At 40.8% G+C, this 27931-nt stretch overlaps 1 protein-coding gene across 5 annotated transcripts in view; it reads left to right on the forward strand.

Moving 5' to 3' along the window:
- Nucleotides 1-12033, forward strand: part of Gprasp1 (G protein-coupled receptor associated sorting protein 1) — a 59405-nt gene extending 47372 nt beyond the window's left edge. The window contains exons 4-9 of one of the 5 annotated variants that reach the window (XM_029472981.1): nucleotides 2745-2868; nucleotides 3397-3518; nucleotides 6359-6503; nucleotides 6594-6665; nucleotides 6961-7043; nucleotides 7315-12033. In XM_029472981.1, coding sequence (XP_029328841.1) covers nucleotides 7628-11671 — 4044 coding nt within the window. In that variant the 5' untranslated portion in view covers nucleotides 2745-2868; nucleotides 3397-3518; nucleotides 6359-6503; ... (1 more) ...; nucleotides 6961-7043; nucleotides 7315-7627 and the 3' untranslated portion in view covers nucleotides 11672-12033. Of the gene's footprint in view, nucleotides 1-2744; nucleotides 2869-3396; nucleotides 3519-5732; nucleotides 5840-6358; nucleotides 6504-6593; nucleotides 6666-6960; nucleotides 7044-7314 lie in introns of those variants that run through there. The other 4 variants (XM_021152952.2, XM_029472980.1, XM_021152953.2 and 1 more) reach the window with 4 other exon arrangements.
- The last annotated feature ends 15898 nt before the right edge of the window (nucleotides 12034-27931 follow it).

Below are 27931 nucleotides of genomic sequence, written 5' to 3' on the forward strand. Positions count from 1 at the left end.
GTTTCAGGGGTTTACTTCATTAGTATCATGGTGGAGAGGATGGTAGCACACAGTCAGACATGGTAGTGGAGAGGAGCTGAGAGTTTTATATCCAAATCTTCAGGCAGTAAAGAGAATCACTGTGCCTGGCTTGGGCTTCTGAAATCTCATAGCCAACCCCCAGTGGCATACTTCCTCCAACAAGGCCACACCTCCTAATCCTTTCAAACAGTGCCACTCCCTAAGCACTGAAATATCTGAGCTTATGGAGGCCACTCTCATTCAGTGAAGGTTAGAGTGCAACTGCCATAGTTAGTTTCTTCCTCCACCATGTGGGTTTCAAGTATGGAACCCAAGCCCTTAACCTCACGAGCAAATGTCTTTACTTGCTAATATTTTGCTGGCCTACAAGTTGTTTTTAAAAATTGGATTATTTCAAGAGAATTAGTGTGGATCTACTGTGTAGATTCCAGATTTAAATTTCTTTCTTTGTATGTGTCTATGTTTGAGGACAGTAAGAGTATAGGACGAGAAACTAGGACGGGGATATGAGAGAAAGGAAAGGTTTAGGGGGAATTAAAAATGGTAATATGATACATGGGACATGGAAACAGGAAGGGGAGTTGAGGATCTCGTCTGTGGACGGTGAGGAGAAATGATATGAGCATTTCCTGACCTAGGATTGTAAGAAAGAGAATTCCTTCTCTTCTCCTTTCCGTTCCCATTTTCCTTGCTGAATACAGCCATTAGGAGTTGTTCTTGTGAAGAAGCAGAAGGTCATGGTTAGTTAATAAGAAACCCCCAAAAAAGGACTGTAGACTTCTCATACTTTGTATTTTGAGAAGTAATTTGGCATTCTATTAATTTATATTATTTTCTTTAATTGTGTACATTTATAACTTCGTATCCATACAGAGCTAACCTCCTCCGTTCCTGTAATTGTACACTTTTCAAGGAGTATTTCCCGGGTTTGGAATTTCAGTGAGTTTTTTCCATGATTCTTGCAGCTGCTGCTGCCATTCTTAGCTTTACTGCCAGGCACTTAAGTGTCTCCATCTGTTCCCTTGTGTTTTCCAAACAACATTCCCTATGCAGAGTCTAGATGATGTCAGAACTAAATAGTAGTGAAAACTTTAAGCCACGTTGGAGAAGAGGATGTTTTCCTTTGTTTAGGGTACACTTTATCCTTATGTCAGTAGCATAGCAAAGTGCCTGAAAGTTTATTTGGAAATAGTTGTTTCTGAGATCACATAGAAATATGCCTTTTGTGACAGATGTATAGCTGAGGACTTTGGTTGGAAATAGGACAAAGACGATTCCTAATGCCAGTGCTGCTCTTAGAACAGCTGCACTTCCCGAGGATAACGCATTGTTCATTGGCTGAGGACATTGTTCCTGGCTCTTTTTTCCCTTGGTAAGAAGTGATGCTTCACACCGTTTTCCTCCTTATTCCCCTACTCTTTCTGTTACTTTGAGACAGAGAATCATACTATGTAGCCCTGGCCGGCTGGGCATTTAGTATGTAGGGCAGGCTAACCTTAAACACTAAATGTGTGGTGATCCTACCGCCTCTGTCTCAGGCTCTAGGATTCTAGGGTGTACACCACCACGCCTGGTTGCTGAAGCATATAGCTTGACATAACCTGCAAATATTCTTATATGTGACTTCTTCAAAGTCTGTAAATGGACCCGGTCTCAAGTAGTAGAAACAGAGCAACTCTTTTCCTACACTAGAAGTAGATATTTCTTGGGCCTGTCTCACCAGTTACTTCAAAAAACTTGGTCCTGACTAGGGAGGTTCAATTTCCTGTGTACCACATATTAGCTTTTCTTTTTTTTTTTTTTTATATTTTTATTACATATTTTCCTCAATTACATTTCCAATACTATCCCAAAAGTCCCCCATAGCGCCCCCCACTTCCCTACCCACCCATTCCCATTCTTTTGGCCCTGGCATTCCCCTATATTGGGGCATATAAAGTTTGCAAGTCCAATGGGCCTCTCTTTCCATTGATGGCCGACTAGGCCATCTTTCGATACATATGCAGCTAGAGACAAGAGCTCCAGGGTTCTGGTTAGTACATCATGTTGTTCCAACAATAGGGTTGCAGATCCCTTTAGCTCCTTGGGTACTTTCTCTAGCTTCTCCATTGGGAGCCCTGTGATACATCCAATAGCTGAATTGATAAACGCATATTAGCTTTTCTTATAAAGAGAAACGTTGTCTTTTGGCTCACAGTTTTGGAGGTTTTAGTTCACAACCAAGTGAATGTAGCACATGCACAGCACAGCACAGCACAACATACACATAGCAGAACAAAACTTCTCACCTTGGTGGCCACCTATCAAAAGAAACAGAAAGGGGACACAGAGACCCTTGGGGGATAGCCATAATTCCAACTGTAGCAGCAAGTTCCTGAAGCACATGGGAAGAAAAGCAATGCATTGTAAGAGCACACAGAATTTGGATCAACCTATTCTAGAAGAGAGTTTGCTGAAGAAGGTTTGTTTACCTGAGGAACACGGAGATCAGTAGAGAGGCACGTTAGCCTAAATCTACAAAAGCACATTCATGAGAGGTGCAAGAGGAGATGTTGTGAGCCATGATAGCAATAGGCATATGCTACTGTGCAAGTTCATGCGCACACGTGAGAGGTGACGTGACATGGGGAGGGGAAAGGTGTGGAAGACACTCCCAGTGCTCATGGCTGCCTCTTTATCCCAGGGTTGATGCTTGGGATTTGATTCTGAAAGTTATATTTCAGGAACAAGTCAGTGTTACGTAGACACAAGAGGAGATACTGAATAGTCGAACAATACTTGTTCCCTTACGCTGGACCGGAATGCAGTTTTGGAGGAAGTAAATCATGTCTTGTGATCATAATAGAGGTCAGCATCTTCTACATACTATTTGATCTAATGTCAAGATGATATTTAACCAATATATCAATACAGACTAATAAAACACATTTTAAAAACTTCCCATAGGACCTTTTCAATCAATAATTGTTAGCCACTTATTGGCTTTATTTTGTAAATGAATTGACAAGAGATTATCCAACAGATATTTCAACTATTGATAAAACCACTCCTATCAGCAAGTAAATTGGTAAAAAGATATTGGTAGTTGGGGCTCTGTTGCTTATATATACATTGCCAACCCCTCTGAGATGTAAAACAGAATTATAAGGTTGAGGACACCTTGGGCTGCATGGTAAACCTAAGGTCAGCTGGGGAATTTGATGAGAGCAATTTCCCAGTACCATCTTTAAACAGTATTGTGAATATAGCTGGCTGGTAGATTGCTTGTTGAACATACTCAAGGGCCTAAGTTGAATGCTTAGCAGCACCACAGCAACAAAAAGGGACATTAAACCTCCACAAATGTGAGCAAATTTTATATTGGTGTTATTTTAGTTATACTGTGAAACCGAAGATTGGTGTTAATGCTGGTGAAACCTGAGATACAAAGTGGCCTGTCCTGGACATTGAAGTACAGAAGAGACACTTAGAAGGAGTGAACATTATGAATAAAGATGGTATGTGTGTGTATATATATGTATGAGTGTATATATACACTTCCTGCTATCACAATTGCTATAAACTTAGTGGCTTAAAATGAGACTAGCATATCATATCACAGCACTGGATGCAAAAAAGGTCTTACTACCCGAAATCAAACAGATCCTTAACTTCGGGGATTACTAAGGAAGAAACTTTCTTCTGCTAGTTTCTTCAGACTTCCTGCATTCCATGGGTCCTGGATTCTTTCCATGTTTGAGGCCAACAATGTCCACTATGGTTTCATTTGGTTTGACCAGTGCTGCTTTCCTGAGATGCAAACTCTTAATGCCTCAGCCTGTCATACCTAATAAGTACCTTTGCGATCACGATGGCTAGATTGATCCAGGATAATTTTGTACAGAATTCCACTATTAACAGCCTCACTTCTACCTCAAACCTCAGTTTTCCTTGGCCAAATAACATCTTTATATATCATGGGTTGTTATTCTGTGAAACACTGGGTAGGAGATTAAATAAATCTCTAAATGGACAAGCCCAATAGCCTTAGTTTGTGCTTAATGACACTCCCCCTTTTTCCCCAGAGAGGTATTGCTACTTAGAATCACACACAACACACACACATACACACACACACACACCAACCACCACCACCACCATACACAGAAACAGACATGCACAAACACACATAGGGGGGACGCAGGCACACACACCCCAACCACCACACACACACACACAGACACTGTGGCACAAAGAATTGACTGTTGGCCCAAATCTGTGGTTGATTTACTAGGCCAGAAGGTGTAGTTTCGTTTCCCTTTTGGAAGAGAGGCAGTGGTGGGGAATGTAATGGAGGCCCCACTTTGGATTCCATAGAGACAGGAGTGCCCTCCCTTCATGGTTGCATAAACCAGTAAAAGACAACATGGAAGAATCAACAGGAACCTACTGGCTGGCTGGCTGGCTGTTGCTAGGTCACCTGTCCCCTCTCAGGCTGCAGTACAAGCAGTCCCCCTCCCCTTCCATTGGCGTCATATGAGGAGGCATAGGAGGGGGAAGCAAAGAGGGAGTACAGGGAGGGGCAGGCACTGTCCAGCCTCGTTCTGAAATACAGATGTATCAAGGTTCTCACTCAGTATCCCTCCGCTGCTCCCTCCTGCTCCCTAACTGCAGACCTTCTCCTCCCTATAGTCCCCCCTCCCCAAAACCCTCATAGACTTTAGATCTTAGCCATCCCACACACTGTTGTGGCGCCAAAACAAAAAAGTGGTGGTGGTCTCTGGTTAGGGTGAACAGGGGTCTGCAGACGCCCACCGGTGCAACCCACCCCTCCAAGAGGAGTGGGGCTGTCTGGCCCCGCCCACTCCGAGTCGGAACTACAGTGGGTCCGGGAGGGGGCGTAGAGCCCCGTGCGCCGTATCCCTCCGCCCCCTTCCCGACACCCTCCAGGCGAGCTGGCTTGCCGCAGTCTGCGCAGCCCCTGCCTGTTTGGCGCAGAGGCGTGGGGACGGGACACATCTCTGCCATTCCACTCGCGCGCAAAGCGTTGAAAGCCCAGTGAGAGGATCTGCAGAGGATAGAGAACACCCAGGAACAGGAGACGGACGTGGGGGAGCCCAGGGACCTGGGCCGTGCGCCTGGCCAGGCAAGTGGGGGTGTGTCGAGGGCTCCGGGCGGTCGCGCACTGCAAACCACTGCCTGGCCCTGACAGTCCAGTGGAGGCAAAGGGGTCGCAGCTGCTCCCTGGAGTGTGCGCGGTGCCCGGAGACCCCAGACCCTGGTGGGGAGGAGGAAGCGGGAACCCCTGCGGAGCCCCAGGCACAAGGGTTGAATGGAGCTGCTGGGTGTGATGATCTGCAGACTAGCACAGCCTACCGACCGCCTGGCAGTTGGCTTTCTGGGCGCCCATACCCCGCCCTCCATAATCTCTGGGCCCTGTAAGGGTTATGGGGTAAGCGGCTGCTGTTGAAATGGCGACGCAAAGGGGGGCATCAGGGAGCCCACAGGTCCGAGGAAGGCGGCTGCAGGAGTAATGGCCGGCCATACTGGAATGGGGGTGGGGGCTGAAGCCCACAGGTGTGGGTGTGGGGCAAGTGTCCAGCGGGTCAGCTCAGCTGGTGGGTGGTGAGTCGCCTCAGCTATTAGGACTCTGAACTGGTTCCTGAAAGGGGCCCTGGTAGCCTGTGTCCTGGGTGTTGTCACTCTCCACAGGCTTCTGATTGATGGAAAGTGACCTGTCTGCATGGTAGGTCTGGCATATTCTGTCAAGCCACGGTGAGCATCTGTACACCAGAGGCTTGAGAAAAGAGGAACAGGAAAATGGCGTGGATTTCTGGAGGTGTGTAGTAATGGGGATGGGCACCAGACAGTGAGTGGAGATGCAAAAAGGGTGGGGTGACTGGCCAGAACAGGTGGGATATCCATTAGTGTCTCCTAATCTCATTTCTCACAACCCTGTAGGTACCTTCCACACTGCCTTTCCCCTCCCTCCCAAATCTGGGGTCTGAAAAGATGGTTTGGGGATGATGACGGAGTCATAAATCCAAGGACCACTTCAGAACCCAGTTTCTAGAATGTGCTGCGCCCTTCCCCCATTTTTTTGCTGCGCAAGGAAAGGAAATATGGCCACCTAGTGGCGGATCTTCAACATTGCAGAAGGGACTAAAGGATGACATCAGGAAGGGGGAGTTACCTCAGGAGCCCTACAGACAGGCTAAATAAATCTAGAATGTTCCAGCAGTAGGACCCTAAATGCCGAAAGACACATGATCTGGTTCATATCCTTGGTGACATTCATAACAAGATCAGCTGCTACCATCATATGTTAAGTGCCATACATTTTCATCTTTGTCCACAGCCCTGCTTTAAGGCTGGTCAGTTCTTCAAGCAAGGAAAGAAGGCTTCAAGGCGACTGTCTCAGATCTCTGGAGTTTGGTGAGACTCAGGGCAGTGCAGGAGCCAGCCACTGAGGAGGCAAATTCAGNTTGCTCTAACCCAAGAGGGTGCCCNATGCCNTTATTGTCCCCTTAATTTGCCCACAGCTGCTGCCATCACTTCCTGTTTGTCATACATTCTCATGTCTTTGTCCACAGTCCTGCTTTAAGGCTGGTCAGTTCTTCAAGCAAGGAAAGAAGGCTTCAAGGCTACTGCCTCAGATCTTGGAGGTTGGTGAGACTCAGGGGCAGTGCAGTAGGCAGCCACTGAGGAGGCAAATTCAGATTCTAACCAAAGTCAGATCACTGCCCCCTTAATTTGCTCAATGGTGTGGCATCCTTTATTTCCTTTTAGGGATATTAAGAATATTGAGGTAGGTGTGAGTTAGACTATGACCCGCAGGAGAAGACCAGGGAACAGACTTTAGACACAAGCAGGCATGATTTTGTTGTTGTTTGTTTGGGTTCAGGGATCTGTGCCCATCTTCCAAGCACTGAGACTCCATTTTGTTTTATNCACTTGTAGGACTCCCTGCAGTCAGTCAGCTGTTGATCTTTAACACCACTTGAACGCAGAGAAGAGGGGAGACCTGCACCACATCTGTGAAGGTGGGTATGGGAGAGGGTTCACTTTTAGGTGGGGTAGTCTCCATCACCCCAGAGTGACTACTGTGAGATTTAGGGATCCCCTCTCTGTCCATTCCTAGTGTGTGCACTTTCTCCTGGACTCTGTACCTGTTTCCCAGCAGGCAAAAGGAACACAGGGATTTTCTCATGGCTGAGCTCTTCCACTCAGCATCACGCACCAGNGTCTCTGTAAGTTTCTCCANGAGGCAANAGAATTGGGTAGGCCTGATTTCCCTGTGCTTCTCTCTCCTAGGTCACCTGCCGTGGCTGCTTGGTGGTGCTGAGGTTGCTGCTGACCAGTGCAATCATCAGGTCTGCGCTCACCCAGGACCTGTCCATCGTCCTCCAGCTTGATTTCATCTCTTCTGCAGTGTATCTGTGTTATTGACTGAGACTGCTTGGGTAGGAGCCTCACTGAGTGCCAAATTGTCATTTCAGGCTAATTCTTTGCAATTTCATACCCTAACTTATCTAAGATCGTCGTGAAGAGCTATCCTGTAACAGATCTCTAGTGAAGGCTCACTGTTGTTAAGTGATATACAGTAGGACTTTATTGAACTTGTACTATGACTAGGGCAGAGGTTGAGCCTGGTGCCCAGGCAAAGGCTGAAAATAAGCCTGGGGATGAGAATGCTAATGCTGCTGAAGTAGAGCCTGAAGCCCCATTGGTGGTCAGACCCAAGGTTAGGACACAAATCATGACTGGAGCAAGACCCAAAGTGAAGCCTAAGGGTACCCCTGGAGCAAGACCTAAAGGTGAAACCAGTACACCAGGTGGGGCATATGCCAAATGTAAACCCAAGGCCATCCCTATTGCTCGATCCAAGCATGATGCGCAAGTGTGGGCCCCAAATAAGTTTCGTGGCGAGTCCATGTCAAAGATGGGAAAGCAATGTCAGATCAGTGCTGCAGACCCTCCACTGCTCAGTAATGATTCTGGGATGGTTGCTCAAGCTAAGTGCCTGCCTGTAGATAGAGAACTTGCTAATATGGACACTGAGAGTATTCCCAAAAAGGCTAGTTCTCCAGCTGGATTCCAGCCTTCGTTTAGCTCTGAGGAGGGAACCAATATGGGGTCCTGGTACCGTCCCAGGCCTGTCCCCAAAGGAGAGGCCTATGAGAATTCCGATTTCAAATGGGCAGATAAACCCTCAGGAAGTCCCTCCTTTTGGAATAGAGATGAAGCCAGTACAAGATTTCGTCCTAGGAAAAGCATGAAGGCCAATAACAGGTTCAGGCATATGGCCAAACAAGAGGCAAATAACATGCCTAGGCACAAAAGCAAACAAGAGTTCTATAATATTTCCAGTTCTGATTCTGAGGATGAGTCTGGTAAAACTCCCTGGTTCTGGCCCAAAGACAAGACCAAAGTCTGGTCTAGGCCCAAAGAAGAGCCCAATAGTAGGTCCTGGTTTAGGTCTAAGAAAGAAGTCCGTGTTGAATCCACTTCTGGGTCTGAATGTGAAAATCCTACAAAATCTTTGTTTTGGTCTGGAGAAGAGGCTAAATCTAGATCCAAACCCAGAGCCAGGAAAGGGGTCAATACGAGGGCCAGGCAGCAGGCCAAGCGAGAAGTTTGCAGTGATGCCATGTCTGGAGCTGTAGATACAAATAAGAAAGAGTCCTGGTTCTTGCCTGAAGAGAAAGCTAATGCTTTTTCAAAGTCTAAGACAAAGAAAGAGCCCAGAACCAGAGCAGTGCCAAAGGAAGAAGTCAAAACTAAGGCCAGAGCAAGTACCAAGCAAGAAGCCAGGCCAGAGGAGGAAGTCCTCGTTGGGGCTTGGTTCTGGGACACCCAGGAGTCCACTATGGCAGATAGGATAAGCATCAAGACCACTTTTGTAGAGGAGGAGCCCATTGTTGGAGATTGGTTCTGGAGTGAAGAAGAAGCCAGTGTGGACTCTGAGACCTGTCATATATCCAGACCCAGGGCTAAGGAGGAGCAAGTTAGTAGTTTCTGTTTAGGGTCTGGAAAGAAGAGCAGTATGGAAAGTGGGCCAAAGGCTACTTCTAGATCTTTGCCAGTAGCTAAGGAGGATGAGGTCGCTATTGGGTCCTGGTTCTGGGCAGATGATGAAGAGATCAACTTACAGGCTGATGACGAGTCTATTTTTGGATCTTGGTTCTGGGGCACTGGTGAGAACAGCCTTAGATCTGTTGGAGTCAATTGTGAGAAGATGCCAAAGGCTGGAGAAAAAGAAGTTACTGATTCCTGGTTCTGGGCTGGAGATGTCAATACAGAGGCTGAGGATGAAGAACAGGCCAGGTCAGCATCTACAAAAGCAACAATCTTTGTGCCTTGGTTTTGGTCTGAAAAGCAGCCAAACATGGATTTAGGGCCTGAACCTTGCTCAGATATCATGGCAGGAGCTGAGGAGGAGCCCATAATTGGGCCCTGGTTCTGGGCTAAAGTAGATAATAGTGTGGAGGCTGAAGTTAACAGTAAGTCTAGCCTTGAGGATGAGGAAGAACCCGTTAGATCGCCTTGGTTTGGGGCCAGAGAACAAACCGATATGAAGTATGCAGCTGGTGTCAGATACAAGCCTATGGCAGAAGCTGAGGATGCTAACAAAAAGTCTTGTGTCTGGGCAAAAGAACCCTGTTTGTATCCTACCAATAGAGAATGCTTGAAATCTACTCTGGGAGAAAAAGAAGGCACTGTTGATCCATGGCTCTGGTCCAATAATTATCCAAGGACCAAGACCATCACAGGGTCCTGGCTATGGGCTGCAGACGAGGGAAATATAGATGATGAGACTGGAGAAAAGATTAAACTACCAACTTTAGAGGACAATGCATTCAATTCTTGGTTCTGGAAAGAAAATGAAGAAACCATTGTAGAGGCTCCCAACAGAGAAGAATCCAGGCCAGAAGCGGAAGAGGAAGACATTATTGGTTCTTGGTTTTGGGCTGGGGATGAAGACAGGTTTCAGCCAGCTGCTAAGATTAATGAAGAGAACAAGATAGCATCTGAAGATGAAGATACAGTTGGATCCTGGTTCTGGGGCAATGAAGAGGCCAGTCTAGAGGCAGTGAGAAGGGGTACTTTTGAGTCTGCTCCTGGGATTAAGGAAGAGAAAGTTACTGGGTCATGGTTCTGGACTGCTAAGGCCAAAGTAGGGGCTGGGTCCCAGACTGTCGAAACTGGGTCAGAAACTGAAGAGGAAGCAATTTTTGAGTCCTTGATCTGGGCTGCAAAAAAGGACAGTATGCAAGCAGGAGTAAAGCGTGTGCCCAAGCCAAAAGATGAAGGTGACGTAGCTGTTGGGTCCTGGCTCTGGTCTAGTGACAAGGCCACAAAAGAAGCTAAAACTCCGATTGTCAGTGAGGCCAGTCCAGAAAATGGGAAAGAGTCAGTTGTTAAGTTTGGGTCAAGAGCAAAAGATGCGGTGATTAACAAGACTGGCAGTGGTGACAATTGTAAACATAGTACAGAAGCTGAAACCATAGTGGGAGCCTGGTTCTGGGAAGGAGATGAAGCTAGCTTTGAATCAAATCCTGTACCTGTATGCAAGGCCATTTGTGAACCCGAGTCTTCAGCTGAGCATGAACCTGATCCTTCCCGCAGGCCTCAAAGCTGGGATGAGGTCACTGTTCAGTTTAAGCCTGGTCCATGGGGAAAAGCTGGCTTCCCATCCCTAAACCCCTTCAGATTCCCCAAAGAAGCGGCATCTCTGTTTGCAGAAATGTTTGGGGGAAAGCCTAAGCTTGTGGAAGTTGGTCCAGAAAGGGTACCTGTACCCCAGTTCCCATTTCAGTACGATCCCTCTTACCGCTCAGTCCGAGAAATTCGCGAGCATCTTAAGGCCAGGGAAAGTGCACAGCCAGAGAATTGGTCTTGCAACTGCATCCAGTGTGAGCTTAGAATTGGTTCTGAGGAGTTTGAGGAACTTCTTTTACTGATGGACAGAAATCGTGATCCTTTTATCCATGAGATATCTAAGATTGCAATGGGCATGCGAAGTGCTTCTCAGTTTACCCGGGATTTCATTCGAAACTCGGGCGTTGTCTCCCTGATTGAAGCCTTACTTAACTATCCGTCCTCCCGAGTGAGGACAAGGTTTTTGGAAAATATGGTTCGCATGGCTCCCCCTTATCCAGACCTTAACATGATTGAGACATACGTGTGTCAGATTTGTGAGGACACCTTTGATTATGACTTGGATTCCCCTGATCAGTTGTCTGGATTGACAATGATTACACACCTCACTGCTACTTCTGACTATCACAAAGTGGTTGTCAATTACTTGGCTGGGTTCTTCTACTTACTGAATTCAGGCAATACCAACACAAGGTTTCAGGTTCTGAAACTGCTACTGAATTTGTCTGAAAACCTTGTCATGACAAAACGCCTACTTGTTACTGATTCGGTGTCAGAATTTATGGACCTTATTAATAGGGAGGAGTCAGATGAAAACATTCAAATTGTTCTTGCAATATTTGAGACTATCAGTAAACATATTCAAAAAGAGGCACTGTTTAGTGATGATGATGATGATGATGAAGAAGAAGATGCAGTGAATCTTGAACCATTTATTTCTGCATTCCGTGAGGCTGAAAAAACTGCCAAGGAACTAAAACGCAAACCTGGCAATCAAAAAGCACCCTGAAGCAGAACAACAACAAAAAAGTAATTTGATTAACCATTTGCCTCCGGTTGTCCTTGTGTTCCTGAGTCATCTGACCCTCAAATGATGCTTTGCTTTCCCCGCTGCTTCCTTGTTTCAGTGTACCTCTTTAATGCTGATGGTAATTCTACCCAACCCTGTGTAATCTGTATTATTGTTCTGATGCCAAATGAAGATACAACTGAAAACACATGACACTTGTTGATGACGCTTGTTTTGTTGATTGTGATGTTCAGTATTTGAGTGTAAAGTGAACTGAGCCGTTGTAAATAAGATGCCCTTCTAAATGTTGTTCTCGTGTATATTTGAGTCTTGTGCTTCAATAAAGGTCTATGTGAAAGTGAGCAGAAATTGCCCCTTCACTGTAAAATACAGATGCAAAGATGACACAGGAACACATACACAGAGACAATGTCTGAATCACATGCTTGTTGCAAAAGGTTTTCTCAGCATTAAATCTCAAAGGTTGGAAAGGACTGTAACCCAGAGCATCCTTCAAAGAAGACTCGCTTTACTCTAATAGAACCTAGAACATGAGAAGGAGCAAAGCATGGGGCAGGGGGATGTGTTTCTAGACTTATATCTAACTTCCTGGATTAGGTGGGAGAACTATACATTGAAGAGATGTATTAAGAATGAGATAAGTTTGAAAAGCAAGTTGGACTTTGCTGTTCAGAATACTATGTTCAAAATATAATCAAGGTGATGCAGAAGATAAAAGAATAGCATCAGAAAGAACAAAAAGTTCATTCAAGTGGATGGTTAAGTTGAAATAGTTTTGGTCTCACTTGATAAGATACTACCCTGCACTAGTACAGCTGGAGAGGTGGCTCAGTTGGTAAAGTGCTTGCCATCCTGCCCTGCATTAGGACCCTATCACATGCAAATCCAGAGATGTTCCTGTCTGCCTGGTGCTGGGAGGCAAAGATGGGAGGATCCCGTGGGGGCGGGGGGGGGGGATCTGAAGGTGAAGCGCTCACAGAATTATTTATAAAACTACCAAAGTAATCATTTATCCACACTTTTTCTTTATTTCTTGTGACAGGGTGTTTTGTATCTCAGGATCACCTCAAACTTAGTATGTTGTACCCGAGACACTTTGAAATTTTAAGGCTAGGATTATAGGTGGCTGTACTCAGTTTCAGGCAGCACAGGGGCCATCAGAGCTGTAGAGTTCCCTGCCTCTCACCTGCTGCAGCACTGGGGAGAGCCGGCCCTGCACCTCACCTGGGCAGCACAGTAGAGCTGGCCCTGGATGTGGGGGTTGTGGGTGAGCTGGCCCTGAAGGCTTGAGAGGAAAGCTGGCTGGCTGGCTGATCAGCTCAGATACCTCTCATGCCTATATACAGGGCATTGAGTTGGTCCACCCCAGCATCTACCCTATCAATGAACTGCTGGAGTGAGTGAAGGGGCCAGTCCTACAGAACCAAAACTACAGGATATCTGAGGAGTCTCAGTGAGGTTCCAGTATTGATAAAGCAGCAGAAGCCAGAGGTTTCGAACCAGACCTGTGAGTCACTGCAGTGAACATTTGCAAGCAAAGAAGTGTGGACAAAAGGGTGTACTGTGGGACACACAGAGACACACTAAAGCTTCCACCATGAGATTTTTTTTTACAATTTGTTGTTGTTGAGAGAGGAGGTTGCAAGGATGGATGGCAGGCGGGTATTGGGGGAAGGAGAGATGAGTGGGAATGGAGTAGATTTGAGATTCACAGAGAACAAATAGAAGTTAATAAAATAACATATGAATAAATAGTAGCAAAACCTATTACTGGCATTTTATAGTTATGTTTTTGTTTTGTTTTTAGATGATCTAAAACTTATGTATCAAAAGGATCATTAGGCGGTGGTGGCACATGCCATTAATCCCAGCACTTGGGAAGCAGAAGCAAGTGGATCTCTGTGAGTTCAAGGCCAGCCTGATCTACAGAGCCAGTTCTAGGACTGCCAAGGCTACACAGAGAAACCCTGTTTGAAAGTAACAAAACAAAATTCCAGGAATGGTGAGGTGGCTCAGCAGTTAAAGACACTGGCTGCTCTTCCAGAGAGAGGTCCTGAGTTCAATTTTCCAGCAACCACATGGTGGCTCACAACCATCTGTAAAATGTATACATGTTTAAAATGTTTAAAAGGATCATAATCTATGGGTGGGGACATGTGCTATGTAATGATAACTATGTCGATAACAGAATGTAAACTAATAGAGATAATTTAAAGAGAGGCTAAGTTTCAACAGTGGAGTGGTGTCAGCAAAATGGCTTACAAGTAAGCCTCCCTCATAAAGACTGCACTAAATTCTGGTAAACTCTAGAGAAGAAGTGAGAACAAAGAGCACCCAGGCCATTGTAAAGGCAAGGAAAGGATTCCAGCAAGGGGGTTTGAGCATGCCAAAGGGTTTTTTGGTGTTTTGTTTTGTTTTGTTTTGTTTTGTTTTGTTTTGTTTTGTTTTTCGAGACAGGGTTTCTCTGTATAGCCCTGGCTGTCCTGGAACTCACTCTGTAGACCAGGCTGGCCTCGAACTCAGAAATCCGCCTGCCTCTGCCTCCCAAGTGCTGGGATTAAAGACGTACACCACCATGCCCGGCGCCAAAGGGTTTTTTTATGCCACGCATACCACTCACTACAGAGCCTATCATGGGTAACTAGGTAACCACAGTGGCAACCAAGAAGAAACATCATAAAAGTCTCTAGTTTCAGAATGGAGTGGGGACAAAGGAGTAGGTAGTCTTCCTAATGTCCTGTTTGGCAGCTATCCAGGAAACTTTCCCCCTCACCTGACTTGAAGCTCCCTCACCTTATGTGTAGAAAGGCAGGAGGAAAAAAACCTTGAGAGCTGCAGAAAACTACCACTGCATCCTAGACATGCAGTACTGAAGGGAGACACTAGAGGGAGCAAAGGATCAGAGAAAGGTCAATGGGTCTTGGAATATCTAATCAGGTTGATGGTTAAAAATCTTCATTGGCACATTGTCAGGACAGAAAGACAAAGAGTTGATTGGGTTTTGTTTTTCAAAATGAATCTCCAAATCCCAGTTGATACAATCCCACTAAGTCCCTCTCTCCTCTCACCTCCTCCTCTCCTTTCTCTGCAAGAGACTGCAAGGTATATAAGGAAATGCAAACAGCCCAAAGCAAAGGGGGGTGGGGTGGGGGGACTACAGAAAGCCACCATAAACTATCTGTGATTTATTAGGCAAATAAACTCAAATAACTGTCAGAAACATATTCAATGAGCTAAGGAAGAACACAATGTAAATTTAATCAGGAAAGTGATGAATGGGGAAAAAAAACATGAATATCAGCAAAGAAACTAAAAAAAAAAACTATAGAAAGGAACCAAGCAGAAATTGTGACGCCAATAAATACTATACCTGAATTTATACTATAAGGAAGTTCTCAAAAGGAATTCAGCAGAGGCTTAAGCAGGCAGAAGAGATCATCTTCACATTTGAAGACAGGTCACTTGAAATCATGAAGTCAGAGAAGAGAAAGGAGAGGAGGGGATGAGAGGAGAGAGGGACTTAGTGGGATTGTATCAAGGAAATGGACAGCTGGAGTTATCACAGAGAAAGGAGCTTCAGTTGGGGAAATGCCTCCATGAGATCCAGCTGTAAGGCATTTTCTCAATTAGTGATCAAGGGGAAAGGCCCCTTGTGGGTGGGACCATCTCTGGGCTGGTAGATAAGAGAGCAGGCTGAGCAAGCCAGGGGAGGCAAGCCAGTAAGGAACATCCCTCCATGGCCTCTGCATCAGCTCCTGCTTTCTGACCTGCTTGAGTTCCAGTCCTGACTTCCTTGGTAATAAACAGCAACATGGAAGTATAAGCTGAATAAACCCTTTCCTCCCCAACTTGCTTCTTGGTCATGATGTTTGTGCAGGAATAGAAACCCTGACTATGACAAGTATCTTTTAGGAGAAAGGAGAAATGAGGGACAAATGGCTTGTTTGACAAAACAGTGAGAAGTTCCTAAATCCTAAGAAAACAATTAACAAGTAAATGCAATAAACCAAAATATCAACTACATAAATCAAATGGGAGAAATGGGAGACTTTTGTCTTAAATCAAAGACAAAGACAGAAACTAAGAAGCCACAGAGAAGAAATGACTTGGCATATACAATAGAGCTTCCATAAGATTAGGAGTGGACTTCTCATCGGGAATGATGTTGGTTATAAGGAAATAGATTACATGTTCCAAGTATTAAAGGAAAAATGTTGCCAATCAAGACATGTACCTATCAGTACTGTCTTTGGAAATATGAAGGAGAAAATAGATTTTCCTAGATAAATCTATAACAGCTTATTCCCACTGAATCGTCTCACAAGAAATGAGGATCCTTGAAGACTAAATTATTAAAGGAACATATACAGCAACACAAAGCCACATAAAAATGAAATGTCTCTAGTACAAACTTAAAAAAATATTCTCCAGTATAGGAATCTGTATTATTGTTATTTTGGAACTGGAATTTAAAGAACAGTCAAAGAATATCTGTTTAATGACTATGTAGCATGTAAAGGGTTGGCTTCTGATGCAAAAAAAAAAAAAAAAAACAATGGGAAAGCTGTAGGCAAGTAGTGCTTTTATATGCTACTGAAGTACTGAAGTTATGTTTCAATTTAAATGGTGCACTGTTAAGAGATATTACATGCTAACTAAAAAGGACACATCAAAACACAAAAGGAAACAAGAAGAAACACCAAAGCCTGTTAGGAAAATATGAAAAATGGCGGGGGGGGGNAAGAAAAAGGAAACCAACTAGCAGAGCATTAAGGAAACAGCAAAATGAAAACAATATCCTTTTCTATTATTAATGAAATAGATTAAACTTGGAATCAAAGCATATAGATTGGCTGGCTGGATTAAAAATGGAGAGTAATAATTGGCCTATATATTTCTATATATATATAAGAGAAATTCCTCAGTCAAGAAAAAACCCAGACTAAAAGTGAAAGGATGGTAGTACCACAGAATATGGATGTCTGCACTAACATCAGACAAACATTAAATCAAGAACAATGAAATATAGAAGGATATTATATAATGATAATAGAATTAATTCATCGATACCATGAACATTAACTATGTCCTATTCTTAAGGACACTTAGGTGGTGCAATTTTCTTTGCATAGTTGAAGAACTAGTTACATAACAACAGTGATACAATTCAGCAGCAGGCTTTCAATTGTGAAAAAAAATGATAAAAGTCACTTGAAAAAATAATGGAGTTGGAGAGCAGTATAAAACAATGGAATATGACAGACATAATGGCACATCACCCTAACAGTATCACAACATACATTTTTAGCATATGCTAGGAATAAGGTCAATAAATTCAAGAAGATAAAAATCATATGAAGTATCTTCTCTGATCGTACTATAATGAGAAAATAGACAGAAGCTGAAATTTTCACCACCATACTGAAATTAAGCAACACATTCTCAAAACAACAACAAACACAAAGAGAAATCTCATAGTTCAAGAATATGTGACAGAATGAAAGCAATCAAAACAAACCCAAAGTTAGGGAATATAGCAAAAGTAGTTTTTTTTACCTGTTGATGCATATGCCAAAAAAAGAACACTCTCCAATCTTTAACTCAACTTTATACCTAAAGAAACTAGAAACTGCCAATATGAAAAAGAATAAATTATATCACAGTTTAACTAGACTATAGAAGAAAACTAATAGAAACCAAAAGAAAGTTGACTTTTGGAAAACAACAAAATTGGCAAAGAGAACAAAGATCCAAGTAAGTAAATAAAAAATAAAGAAGGAACATCACCAGGGCTGACACACAGGGTTTTAGCACTGCTCTGAAGAGTTGCTCTAAAAAGAGTAGATAGACTTGGAGAAATGGATAAATTTGTAGAAATGCATAACCAAAGCTGAAAAAAGAAATAGTGGTGCTGGAAAGATGATTCAATGGTTTAAGAGTGTGGGGAGGTTTGAATAAAAAATATCCCTAATAGGCTCTGGTATTTGTCCACTTGATCCCTAGTTGCTATCACTGTTTGGGGATGTCATGGAGTTGTAAGACCCCCGAAGCTGGGCCTCCGCTCAAGTCCCGGGATGAGCTGGCCCACACCCCAATGACTCGAGAGAGAACCACACCCGATGCAAACTGCAAGAGGTTTATTATCAGCTAGCTGAGGATGAACTCTTTCAGCCATGCAGGGCAGGGGAGTTCGACCCCGAGCGAGCGGTGACAATAGGGGGCTTTTAACAGCTAGCTGAGGAATTGGGAGGAGTTGGGAGGAGAGTTCTTCTCTTCCAGTTGTCCTTGGTGAAATTTACAAGGCAGGAGTGGGGAGTGAGTTCTTTCTAAATTTTTATCTCTGTGTCCTTGGCACAGGAAGGCAGGTATCTCTGATTGTACAGTATAGAAACAAAAAAGCCTTTTGCTGGCTATAGAGAACAAAGAGCTTCTTTCTAGCTGTATTTTTAAAGATTAGGGAAAACAAGCTTGGGGAAATGTTTTAGGGGCTCTACCTTCCAGGGAGAAACGCTTTAAGCCGGGGTCTCACAGAGTGTTTGGGGGATGTCATGGACCTTTGCTGGAAGTGGGTGGTGGGGCTGGCCTTTGAGAGTTTATAGCCTCATCCTGGCATCCAATTTACTCTCTGTTTAGTGTTTGTAGTTGAAGGTATGATTTCTCAGCTCCCTGCTCTGGCTAACTGCTGCCATGTGTCCCCTGACATTATGAATTCTCTCTGGATCCGTAAAGTTGCTTTTGGTCATGGTATTTTATAACAGCAAAAGAAAGTAACTTATATGGAACTTGGTACCAGAGAGTAGGGTATTGCTATGAATAATTTGACTGTGTTTTGTTTTGTTTTGTTTTGGCTGCAGAGACTTTGGGACTTTGGTCTAGAAACCAATTGAATATTTAAAGCAAAATGTGATGTGCAAATGGAGACCTTGGGATGTGGGAGACCTCAGGATGGTGGGAAAGCCACTTAAGAAGGCTGCATATACAGTGGAGATAGATAGGTTAGGCATAGTGCAGGCAGCATAGATACAGCAGTGGGGCAACCCAAGGCTATTGGAGCCCGAATAATGCTACTAATATTCCCAAATGCTGTACATGGATCTGCAGGCTGAGGAGGCCTGGCCCAAGAGGCTTTGTAGGGAAGCAAGGTCTCTATTTGCAACTGGACTTGACCTTATTTGTGTGAAATATTGGCAAAGAATCTGCCTAACTTCTGCACAGGACCCAAAAACTTTCCTGATGCCAGGCAACATGTGGTAGTGCTAGAGTCACTGGGAGAAGAAGGCCTTGAGAGGCCAAGAGACAGTGAGATGCTATTACATGAAGCTGAAAAAGTGTAGCCTCATTGAAGTTGGGACTCCAAGACATTTGGGACAGCAGAGCTATGAGGCATCTGCCAAGAGAGCTGCATACAGGGATGGAAACAGCTCAAGAGATGGATGTTGCAGGCAGCAAAACCTTTGACATCAGATATGAGGCTACAGAGATCTGGTCTTTTCTTTGCTGAGTTTCTGTCTTACTTTGGTCCAGTATTCCCTCTTTATGTCTCATTCCTCCCTTTTGACATGGAAATGTATATCCTGTGTCAATGTATGTTGGAAATGTGTAAATGGTTTTAGAGGTAGTAAGAATTAAGAGATTACTTTTAATCTCAGAAGGACTTTGGATGAGCCACAGCGTTGAGACCATAGGGACTTTAATCAAAGTTTGACTAAATGCTTCTTTGCATTATAATATGGCCATGTGCTTGTTCGGACCAGGGACTAGAATGTAGTAGACTGAATGGAAAATGTTGCATCTAGGCTCCAGCATCTGATACTCATCAACACTTTTTAAAAGGTCACTACCAGGGGCTGGAGAGAGGGCTCATCGGTTAAGAGCACTGAGTGCTCTTCCAAAGGTCCTGAGTTCAAATCTCAGCAACCACATGGTGGCTCACAACCATCCATAACGAGATCTGGCACCCTCTTCTGAAGTGTCTGAAGACAGCTACAGTGTACTTAAAGCATACAATAAATAAATAAATCTTTTTTTTTAAAAAAAAAAAAGGTCACTACCATTAACAATTAGAGAAATTCAACCTAAAAACACTTTGCAGTTTTATCTTACATGCATCAGAGTAGCAAAGATATGCAAGACAAATGAAAGCTCATGATGGCAAGGATGTAGGGTAAGGCAACTACTCATCCCTTGCTGGTGGGAGTGCAAACTTGTACAGCCACTATGGAAACCAGTATGGAAAAAAGAGATTTCCCAGAAGATCCAGCTGTGTTACTCTTGAGCATATGCCCAAAAGACTCAGTATTTTACAGGATACTTGAACATCCATATTCATTGCTGCACAGTTCAACCAGAAATTAAAAACAGCCCATATGGCCATCAACTGATGAGTGAATAATGAAAATGTAGTCCATTTACAGAATGGAATATTATTCAACTGTTAAGAAAAGTAAAATTGTATGTTTCTGATATGTCCTCTTAGGTCACACTCTAAATGATGTAAAGAACACCATGTAAGCCATACCCCTTAAAGTTTCCACCTCCTCTCAACAATGTCATGTTTTGGAACACACATTTAACACTTCTGTTTTGGGGGAGAGTTAAGATCCAAAGTAATAGCAGTATAAATACATCAAAACACACAATATTTCATAGTTTATTACAATTCATCCTCAATTTAAGACAGTGTATTTTAAAAGATTTCAGTAGGAAAGATACTATAAACTTATACTTTTTGAAGACTGGTGTAAGTGTACTCAATAAAATATTCAGCAAAATTATTCCAGTGACATATTGAAGAATTAATTATTCAGCATGGCAAAGTGATATTTATTACAGTTATTACAGGTTAAACATAAAGTAATGTACTATATTTTAAAGATTTATTTATTTATTATATATAAGTACGCTGTAACTGTCTTCAGACACATCAGAAGAGGGCATCAGATCCCATTACATATGGTTGTGAGCCACCATATGATTGCGGGGATTTGACCTCAGGACCTCTGGAAGAGTAGTCTGTGCTTTTAGCCAATGAGCCATCTCTCCAGCCAAATGTACTGTATTTTTAAAAAGGAAAAAGTACACATAATTATCTCAACTGACCCAGAAAATTTATTTTAAAAACCTGAACATTCTTTCATTATAAAATTCTCAATAAAATATCTATTCAGGAAAACTGCCTCAATATAATTAGTTACGAAACATCAAGCAGTAGCGCATGGTAAAACATATCAACCTTTGCCACTAAGACAAAAACAAGCATTTCCACTCCTAGTATACTTTCCACTGGAAGCTTTAGCCAGTGCTTTATACAAGAAAAACAAAAGCATATAAATTGTGTAGAATAGGCAAAATTATCTCTATTAACTGTCAAAATACCCAATATAGAGGAAAATCACATGGTAGCTCACAGGCTTCTGTTACTGTTACTCCAGCCTTAGTGCCCTTTGTTCCCCCTAGGTAAGTATTTTCACTTCTACAGAATTTTAGACACACACACACACATCATATATTTTTGCTCATATATGTATTATATATATTCACATATATATGTATATGTATATATAATTTTGTATGGCTAAATAAAATCTAGGTCCAACCAATGGGAGAAAGTGTATGTTATGCCTCTTTCTGAGACTGACCGAAATCACTTAATATGACTATATATAATTTCATCCATTTCCCTGAAATGATATAATTTTAGAAATCTTCATAGCTGAAAAATGTTACATTGCACATATGTAACAACACATTTTATTTATCAGTTTCTCTGTTGATGAAGACCCAGGTTGCTTTCATGACTTAACTATTGTGAGTAGTTAATTTTTCTTTAAAAATTTGGTAGAATTAAGCCATAAAATCTAGGTTTGCACTTTTTTAGGTGAGTTTTTTTTTAAACTGTTTTATTCTTGTTGCTTGTTACAGAGCTATATAAATTGCCTGTCTCATTTTTGGCTTACTTTTAGTAGGTAATTTGCATATGCAAATCTAGCTATTTCTTTCAGATTTTCAGATTTGCTGTAATACAAGTTTTTAACATACTTCCTAATGATTTTCTGAATTTAATTGGCATCTGTTATAATATCTACTTTTTCATTTCTAATTTTGTTAACTTGAGTCTTTCTTTTGATTAATATTGGTAAAGTTTTCTTGATTTTGCTTTTTGTCCGCAGAAATCTTGGTCTTTATTTCATTTGGGGGGAGGGGAGTTAAATTCTACTTTTCTTCTGACAGAAAATGTTGTAAATTTATTACTTACTAAGTACTATTGCAAAAAAATTTTTTTTGATTTTGCAAGACAGAGTCTTTCTGTGTAACCCTGGCTGTCCTGGAACTTGCTCTGTAGACCAGGCTGGCCTCGAACTCACAATGCAGGGGTTAAAGGCATGTGCCACCACTGCTCAAATAAAGGCAAAACCTTTTAAATCACTCCAACAACCTAGTTGTTATTGTTGATGTGTGCTTTTTATTTTTCTTGGTAAAAATGAAAATTAAATATACTTTAAATTGCTATGAACAACATAATTCATAAGCATAATATGGTATGTATAGACAAAACCTATTTCTTCACAATATGACAGGACAAACTGATCATAAACCATGATAGACAAGTGGACACGTGTTTCTGATTGTTTTATTTCCATTGCTTACCAATCCAAAGTGGCTGTAAAGGGATCAGTGATTGAGGCCAGAAGCAAAAGGAACTTTGCTTAGCAAAGGAAAATACTCTTTTCCAGGTGATGAAAATAGGTTGCTTTTCACAACTGACAGCAAGGCCCCATTGTTGAAGACAACACTTATACAACTCATTGAACATAGAGACATGCAGCTGATACCTACCATAGAGCTTTCCCCATTACCTTCCAGCATCTTTGGTACAGGAACTCAGCCTCCATGCTACCAAAAAAGAAACAAACACCATGCTGGCCACAAGCCCTTGTTCTACAATATACTGCCTACATTGCCACTTATACCTTCTTGAAGAGGGAAAATCAGGACAGGCCTCAATTCATGTTAAGGACCTGTTGACCAACATAAAATGTGCTTCACGGGTTTTGTATTTTTGGTTTGGGGTTTTGGTTTTGTTGTTTTTTGTTGTTGTTGCTGTTGTTTTATTTTGTACGTGTGTATGTGTATATGTGCTTTTATTTTGTTACGTACAGTTTGGTGTTTTGGGGAAAGGTGGATTTTTTTTGTTTTCTTGCTTTCAGAGAGTATGTTTTTGTATTACATTTTTGTGTATGGTTTTTTTTTGGTTTTTTTGAGAAAGAACTTAAAGTTAAGTGAGTAGGGAGGGGAAAAATCTGGAAGGACTTGGTAGAGGGGAAGAATATGGTTAAGGAATGTTTACATTTTAAAAATTATTTTAAATAATAAACATGTTTAAAAAATGATCAAAGATATTTTTTAAACGAAAGCATAATGATCCTCATATCTTTCAACTCTGAATATCATTCCATTATTTTTAACTCATCCCTACTGATGGAAGTTCAGGGACAAAAAAATGGAGTAGAAACTGAAAGGAAAGGCCACCCAGAAAGTGCCCCACCTAGGGATCCATCCCACAAACAACCACCAAACCCAGACACTATGGCAGATGCCAACAAGTGCTTGCTGACAGGAGCCTGTTATAGCTGTCTCCTGAGAGGCTCTCCTGGCAAATACAGAGATGGATGCTTACAGTCATCCATTAGACAGAGCACAAAGTCCCCAATGAAGGAGCTAGAGAAAGTACCCAAGGAGCTGAAGGGGTTTGCAGCCCCCTAGGAGGAACATCAATATTAACTAACCAGTACCCCCCAGAGCTCCCAGGGACTAAACCACCAACCAAAGAGTACACATGGTGGGACTCATGGCTCCAGCTGCATATGTAGCAGAGGATGACCTAGTCGGTCATCAGTGGGAGGAGAAGCCCTTGGCCTTGTGAAGGCCAGGACAGTGAGGTGGGAGTGGGTGAGTGGAGAAGCACAGAGGGGAAGGGGTGGGGCGTTGTAGTGGGGATCAGGAAGGGGGACATTTGAAAGGTAAATAAATCAAATAATTTTTTTAAAGGATGAACAATATTCTATACATATTATCCATTCATCCATTAGTGATATATATATATATGTGTGTGTGTGTGTGTGTGATCAGTGATATATATTATTAAATATATGCTAAATAGATAAATAAAATATAATATATGAATATATGAATATATTTTAATATAATATATTATATAGTTTATATATATGAACATATTTATATATGATATATATTTTCTATATAAAATGTCATATAGTGGGTGGGCAGGTGGGTGAGCACCCTCATAGAAGCAGGGGAGGGAGGATAGGATAGAAGATTTCCCGGAGGGGAAACTGAGAAAGGGAATAACATTTGAAATGTAAATAAATAAAATATCCAATAAAAATATCATATATACCATATGTATAAAATAAATGTATAAAGTATGTTTATTGCATATAACATATTAATATATAATGAATACATTTGGATGTTATATTTAAATATATTTTATATAATATATATTTTAATATTAATATTACATATAATATAATATATATTTTAATATTAATATTATATATATCATACATATACTTTGTATATATTTTTGTATATTTATACATTGTTTATATATGTATATATTTATTTATATGTAGAGAATTTCTATACATAGTAAAATATAATATACAAATATAAATGTATATTAATATAAATATATTTATATGAAAATATTATTTATATATCTTAATTTATTATTTATATTTATATAGGATTTGTATGTAATGTTATATGACATATATAATATATTATATATTATATATTATATGAGATTGTATATAAATATATAAGATATTATATATAAATATACATTATATAATATATAAATATGTTATAAATAAGTATATATGTTACACATTTATATAATATATTTATATGTTATTATATAATATAAGTATATTTTCATAATATATTTTTATATTTACTCTATCAGTATTTTATACATTTTATATCCTTATATATAAATGTATTTTATATTTATATAACTATATTGATATAGTTATATATAAATATGTTTTATATTTATATAAATATATCTATAAATATTTTGCATTATTACATGCACATTTCATATATTCATATATAAATATAATATTTTTAATATATAAAAACATAATATATGTAATATGTGTTATATTTCTATGTATAAATTAGATATGTGTAAGCATAAAATATGTGTATTTTATATAGATTTTCTATATATAAATATATACTTTTATATCATATATATAATACATATATTAATATATAATATAGTTTAATCTTTTATAAATAACATATAAAGTATGTATATATGTGTATCATCATAGATAGATAGATAGATAGATAGATAGATAGATAGACAGATATTTAATAGATAAATTTCTGGGTCCATCATGGCCTTGGTGGGAACAGAATGCTAAGGTTGCTCCCCCTGGGACAGGACCAGCAGATGTGTGCCTCCAGGAGTGTTGATGGCTGCTGTTGGCATAGGGCTTATCTTATAATAATGTACATATTTTCGTGTTCCTTTAGATTCTGGGACATTCAGGACCACCCTTAATGCTGTCAAAAAGAACCCTAAAACATGAGTTCAAAAATATATAATTTCTCAGTTTAGGGTCTTCAGGAATCTAAAGCAACCAAAGCAGCTGAGCTTTGAGTCAATTTGTCAGAAAGACACTAAGGAGGCAAATAAAAGAGATTTAGGGAGTGGTGATTACAGGAGATCCCACTCAGCTAAGTATTTTTGTTTATGCTTACAAAGGCAGACAGATTCCGGAATTTAGGGTTCGCCTGGGACAGGGCTAGGTTAGGCCCAGGTGTGGTAGAAATGGTAATTTCAGGACAGGGTCACACCTAAATCTTATTGTCTGTGCTGAACAGAGGCAAGCAGATCTCTGAATTCTTTTGCAATCCCTTCCCTCAGAGCTCAAGGAACTCCAGAAGAAGAGGAAGGTGGAAAGAATGTGGGAGCCAGAGAGGATGGGGAACATCAGGAGAACAAGGCCCTCTAAATCAACTGAGCAAAGCTCATATGAACTAAAAGAGACTGAAACAATATGCACAGGGCTGGCATTGGTCTGCACTTGTCCTCTGGGGATGTATATTATGACTTCCAGCTTAGTGTTTTTATGGGACTCATGAGTGTGTGAATGAGTGGATCTCTGATTCTTGTGCCTTTTCTTGGGCTCTGGTTTGCCTTGTTGAACTTCAATACATGGTTTTTGGTTCAGCTTTTATATTTTATTTTGGTATGTTTCGTTGTTATCTCTTAGAAGCCTGATCTTTTCTAATGAGAGACAGAAAGGGAGTGAATTCAAAAGGGAGGAGGAGAGGGAGAGGAAGCTGTTACCAGGATATGTTGGATGAAAAAAGAATCTATTTTCACTAAAAAGTAAAAAAGTATTTAAAATTTACCTAAAGCGATACTCTTAATTCAATATGAGTGAAAAATAATAATGCAAAAGAATCTTACATAAAATGATGCAACATGAACATTTCTGTTTTAAAAAAATTCAAGATGATTGAAATTTTTCATTATAGAACAAACCCATTGCTGTTCATATTTGCTACCCTTTACTGACTGTTATATCAAAAGACACAAAGTTCATGAAAATAATAATAACCAATTTTAAAATTCCTATTGAAAGATTTATGCATTGATTATCAAAAAATAGAAACTAATCAGAGTCGCAAACCCATCTAATCTATAAAGCAGAGGATTACTTTCCATAGTTTGTTTCCATGTTTTTTGGTTTTCTTTGTTTATTTCTTTGTTTATTTTTATTATGCCAGGCAGGAAAGGTTCCATACCTATTGTGACCTCTATCACACACTATTGCAAAGGGGAATAAAAATGAATTTAATTTATTTGAAAGTCTTGTCAAAAGAGGAGGCTTTTAAAAAGTACTTTGCTTATAGCTTTAAATAATTACATAGTAAATATACCAGAGAGGAAGTAAGCACAATTTTTACAAAATAATGATGTGACTATTATAATTACAAAAATGCATCAAGCATACATTTGTAGCATTCACCATAAGGTTGAAGTCATTTTCTGTACTCACTTCAGTGTATTTATGTGTAAATAGCCAGTGCATCCGTTTGCTCTGTTGTCAGGAGCCATTGTAGGACAAGCTAATAACTATCAGGTGATCTTCCTGAGATGACTGCCTTAGATTAACATCGATGACGGAACTCCAGTGGGCAAGGCCCAGGAGATAATCATTTTAAGAAAGATTCCTGCTATTAATATGCTTTTTCTGTTATCATTAAACATACATGACAATCACTAGGTATTAGCCCACCATTTTGAGCAGCTCTCTGCAGAACTACGATGTACTGTCTTGTAGTGATGCTATATAGACAAATAGATGACTTCTTAAATCTTAATGATGATCCTATAAGAATTCCTAAAATTATATCAGTATTTACTAAGCTCTTTTATAGTGGGACTGCTCTTCTAATAGTCAGAACTGCAATGAGCACTCTGTCAGATTACCATTTGTCACCAGTTTATTGCTCTTAGATGGCGACCAGACTTTCTCCTACTCAGAGCACATTCCAAGAGGCTGTAAAACAATTAACCAAAGATCATAAAAAGGGAACTAACAATTTATTATAGGTTATAGGACAGAAGATAAAATATTGACTGAATTTATCTATACAAAACTTCACTAATAACTTAGATTTGGTTTTTATCTCTCAGTGAACCTGTGGACCTGCAACAGGTGATGGATATTTATTCCTAATCTAATGCATATGCATGTAGAATTCAGTGCTGTAAACTTTTTTTTAACTCACAGCACAATTTATTACAAATTAAATATCTAACACATCATTTCAAACCTCGTACTAACATTTGAGATATGATTTGAACAGAGTTTAAATTCTGTATGAAAAATACTTTTTCTTGATTTCACAGTAATCCCATATTAATACAAATAAACGAATAACTAACTGCACATGTGTGCACTTGTTAGTATGAATGTGCAAAGCTATGTGTGGGTGCATGCAGCTATGTAGGAATGGCCATGAGATTCTGAGCTTTAGGGGGCCAGGTGAAAACATTAGGCATCCTCTCAATGGCTCTCTACCGCAATTTTTAGGTATTTTCCTCATTTACATTTCCAATGCTATCCCAAAAGTCCCCCATACCCACCCCCCACTCCCCTACCCACCCACTCCCACTTTTTGGCC

Source organism: Mus caroli, chromosome X (genome assembly GCF_900094665.2).
Source record: "Mus caroli chromosome X, CAROLI_EIJ_v1.1, whole genome shotgun sequence".
NCBI lineage: Eukaryota > Metazoa > Chordata > Mammalia > Rodentia > Muridae > Mus > Mus caroli.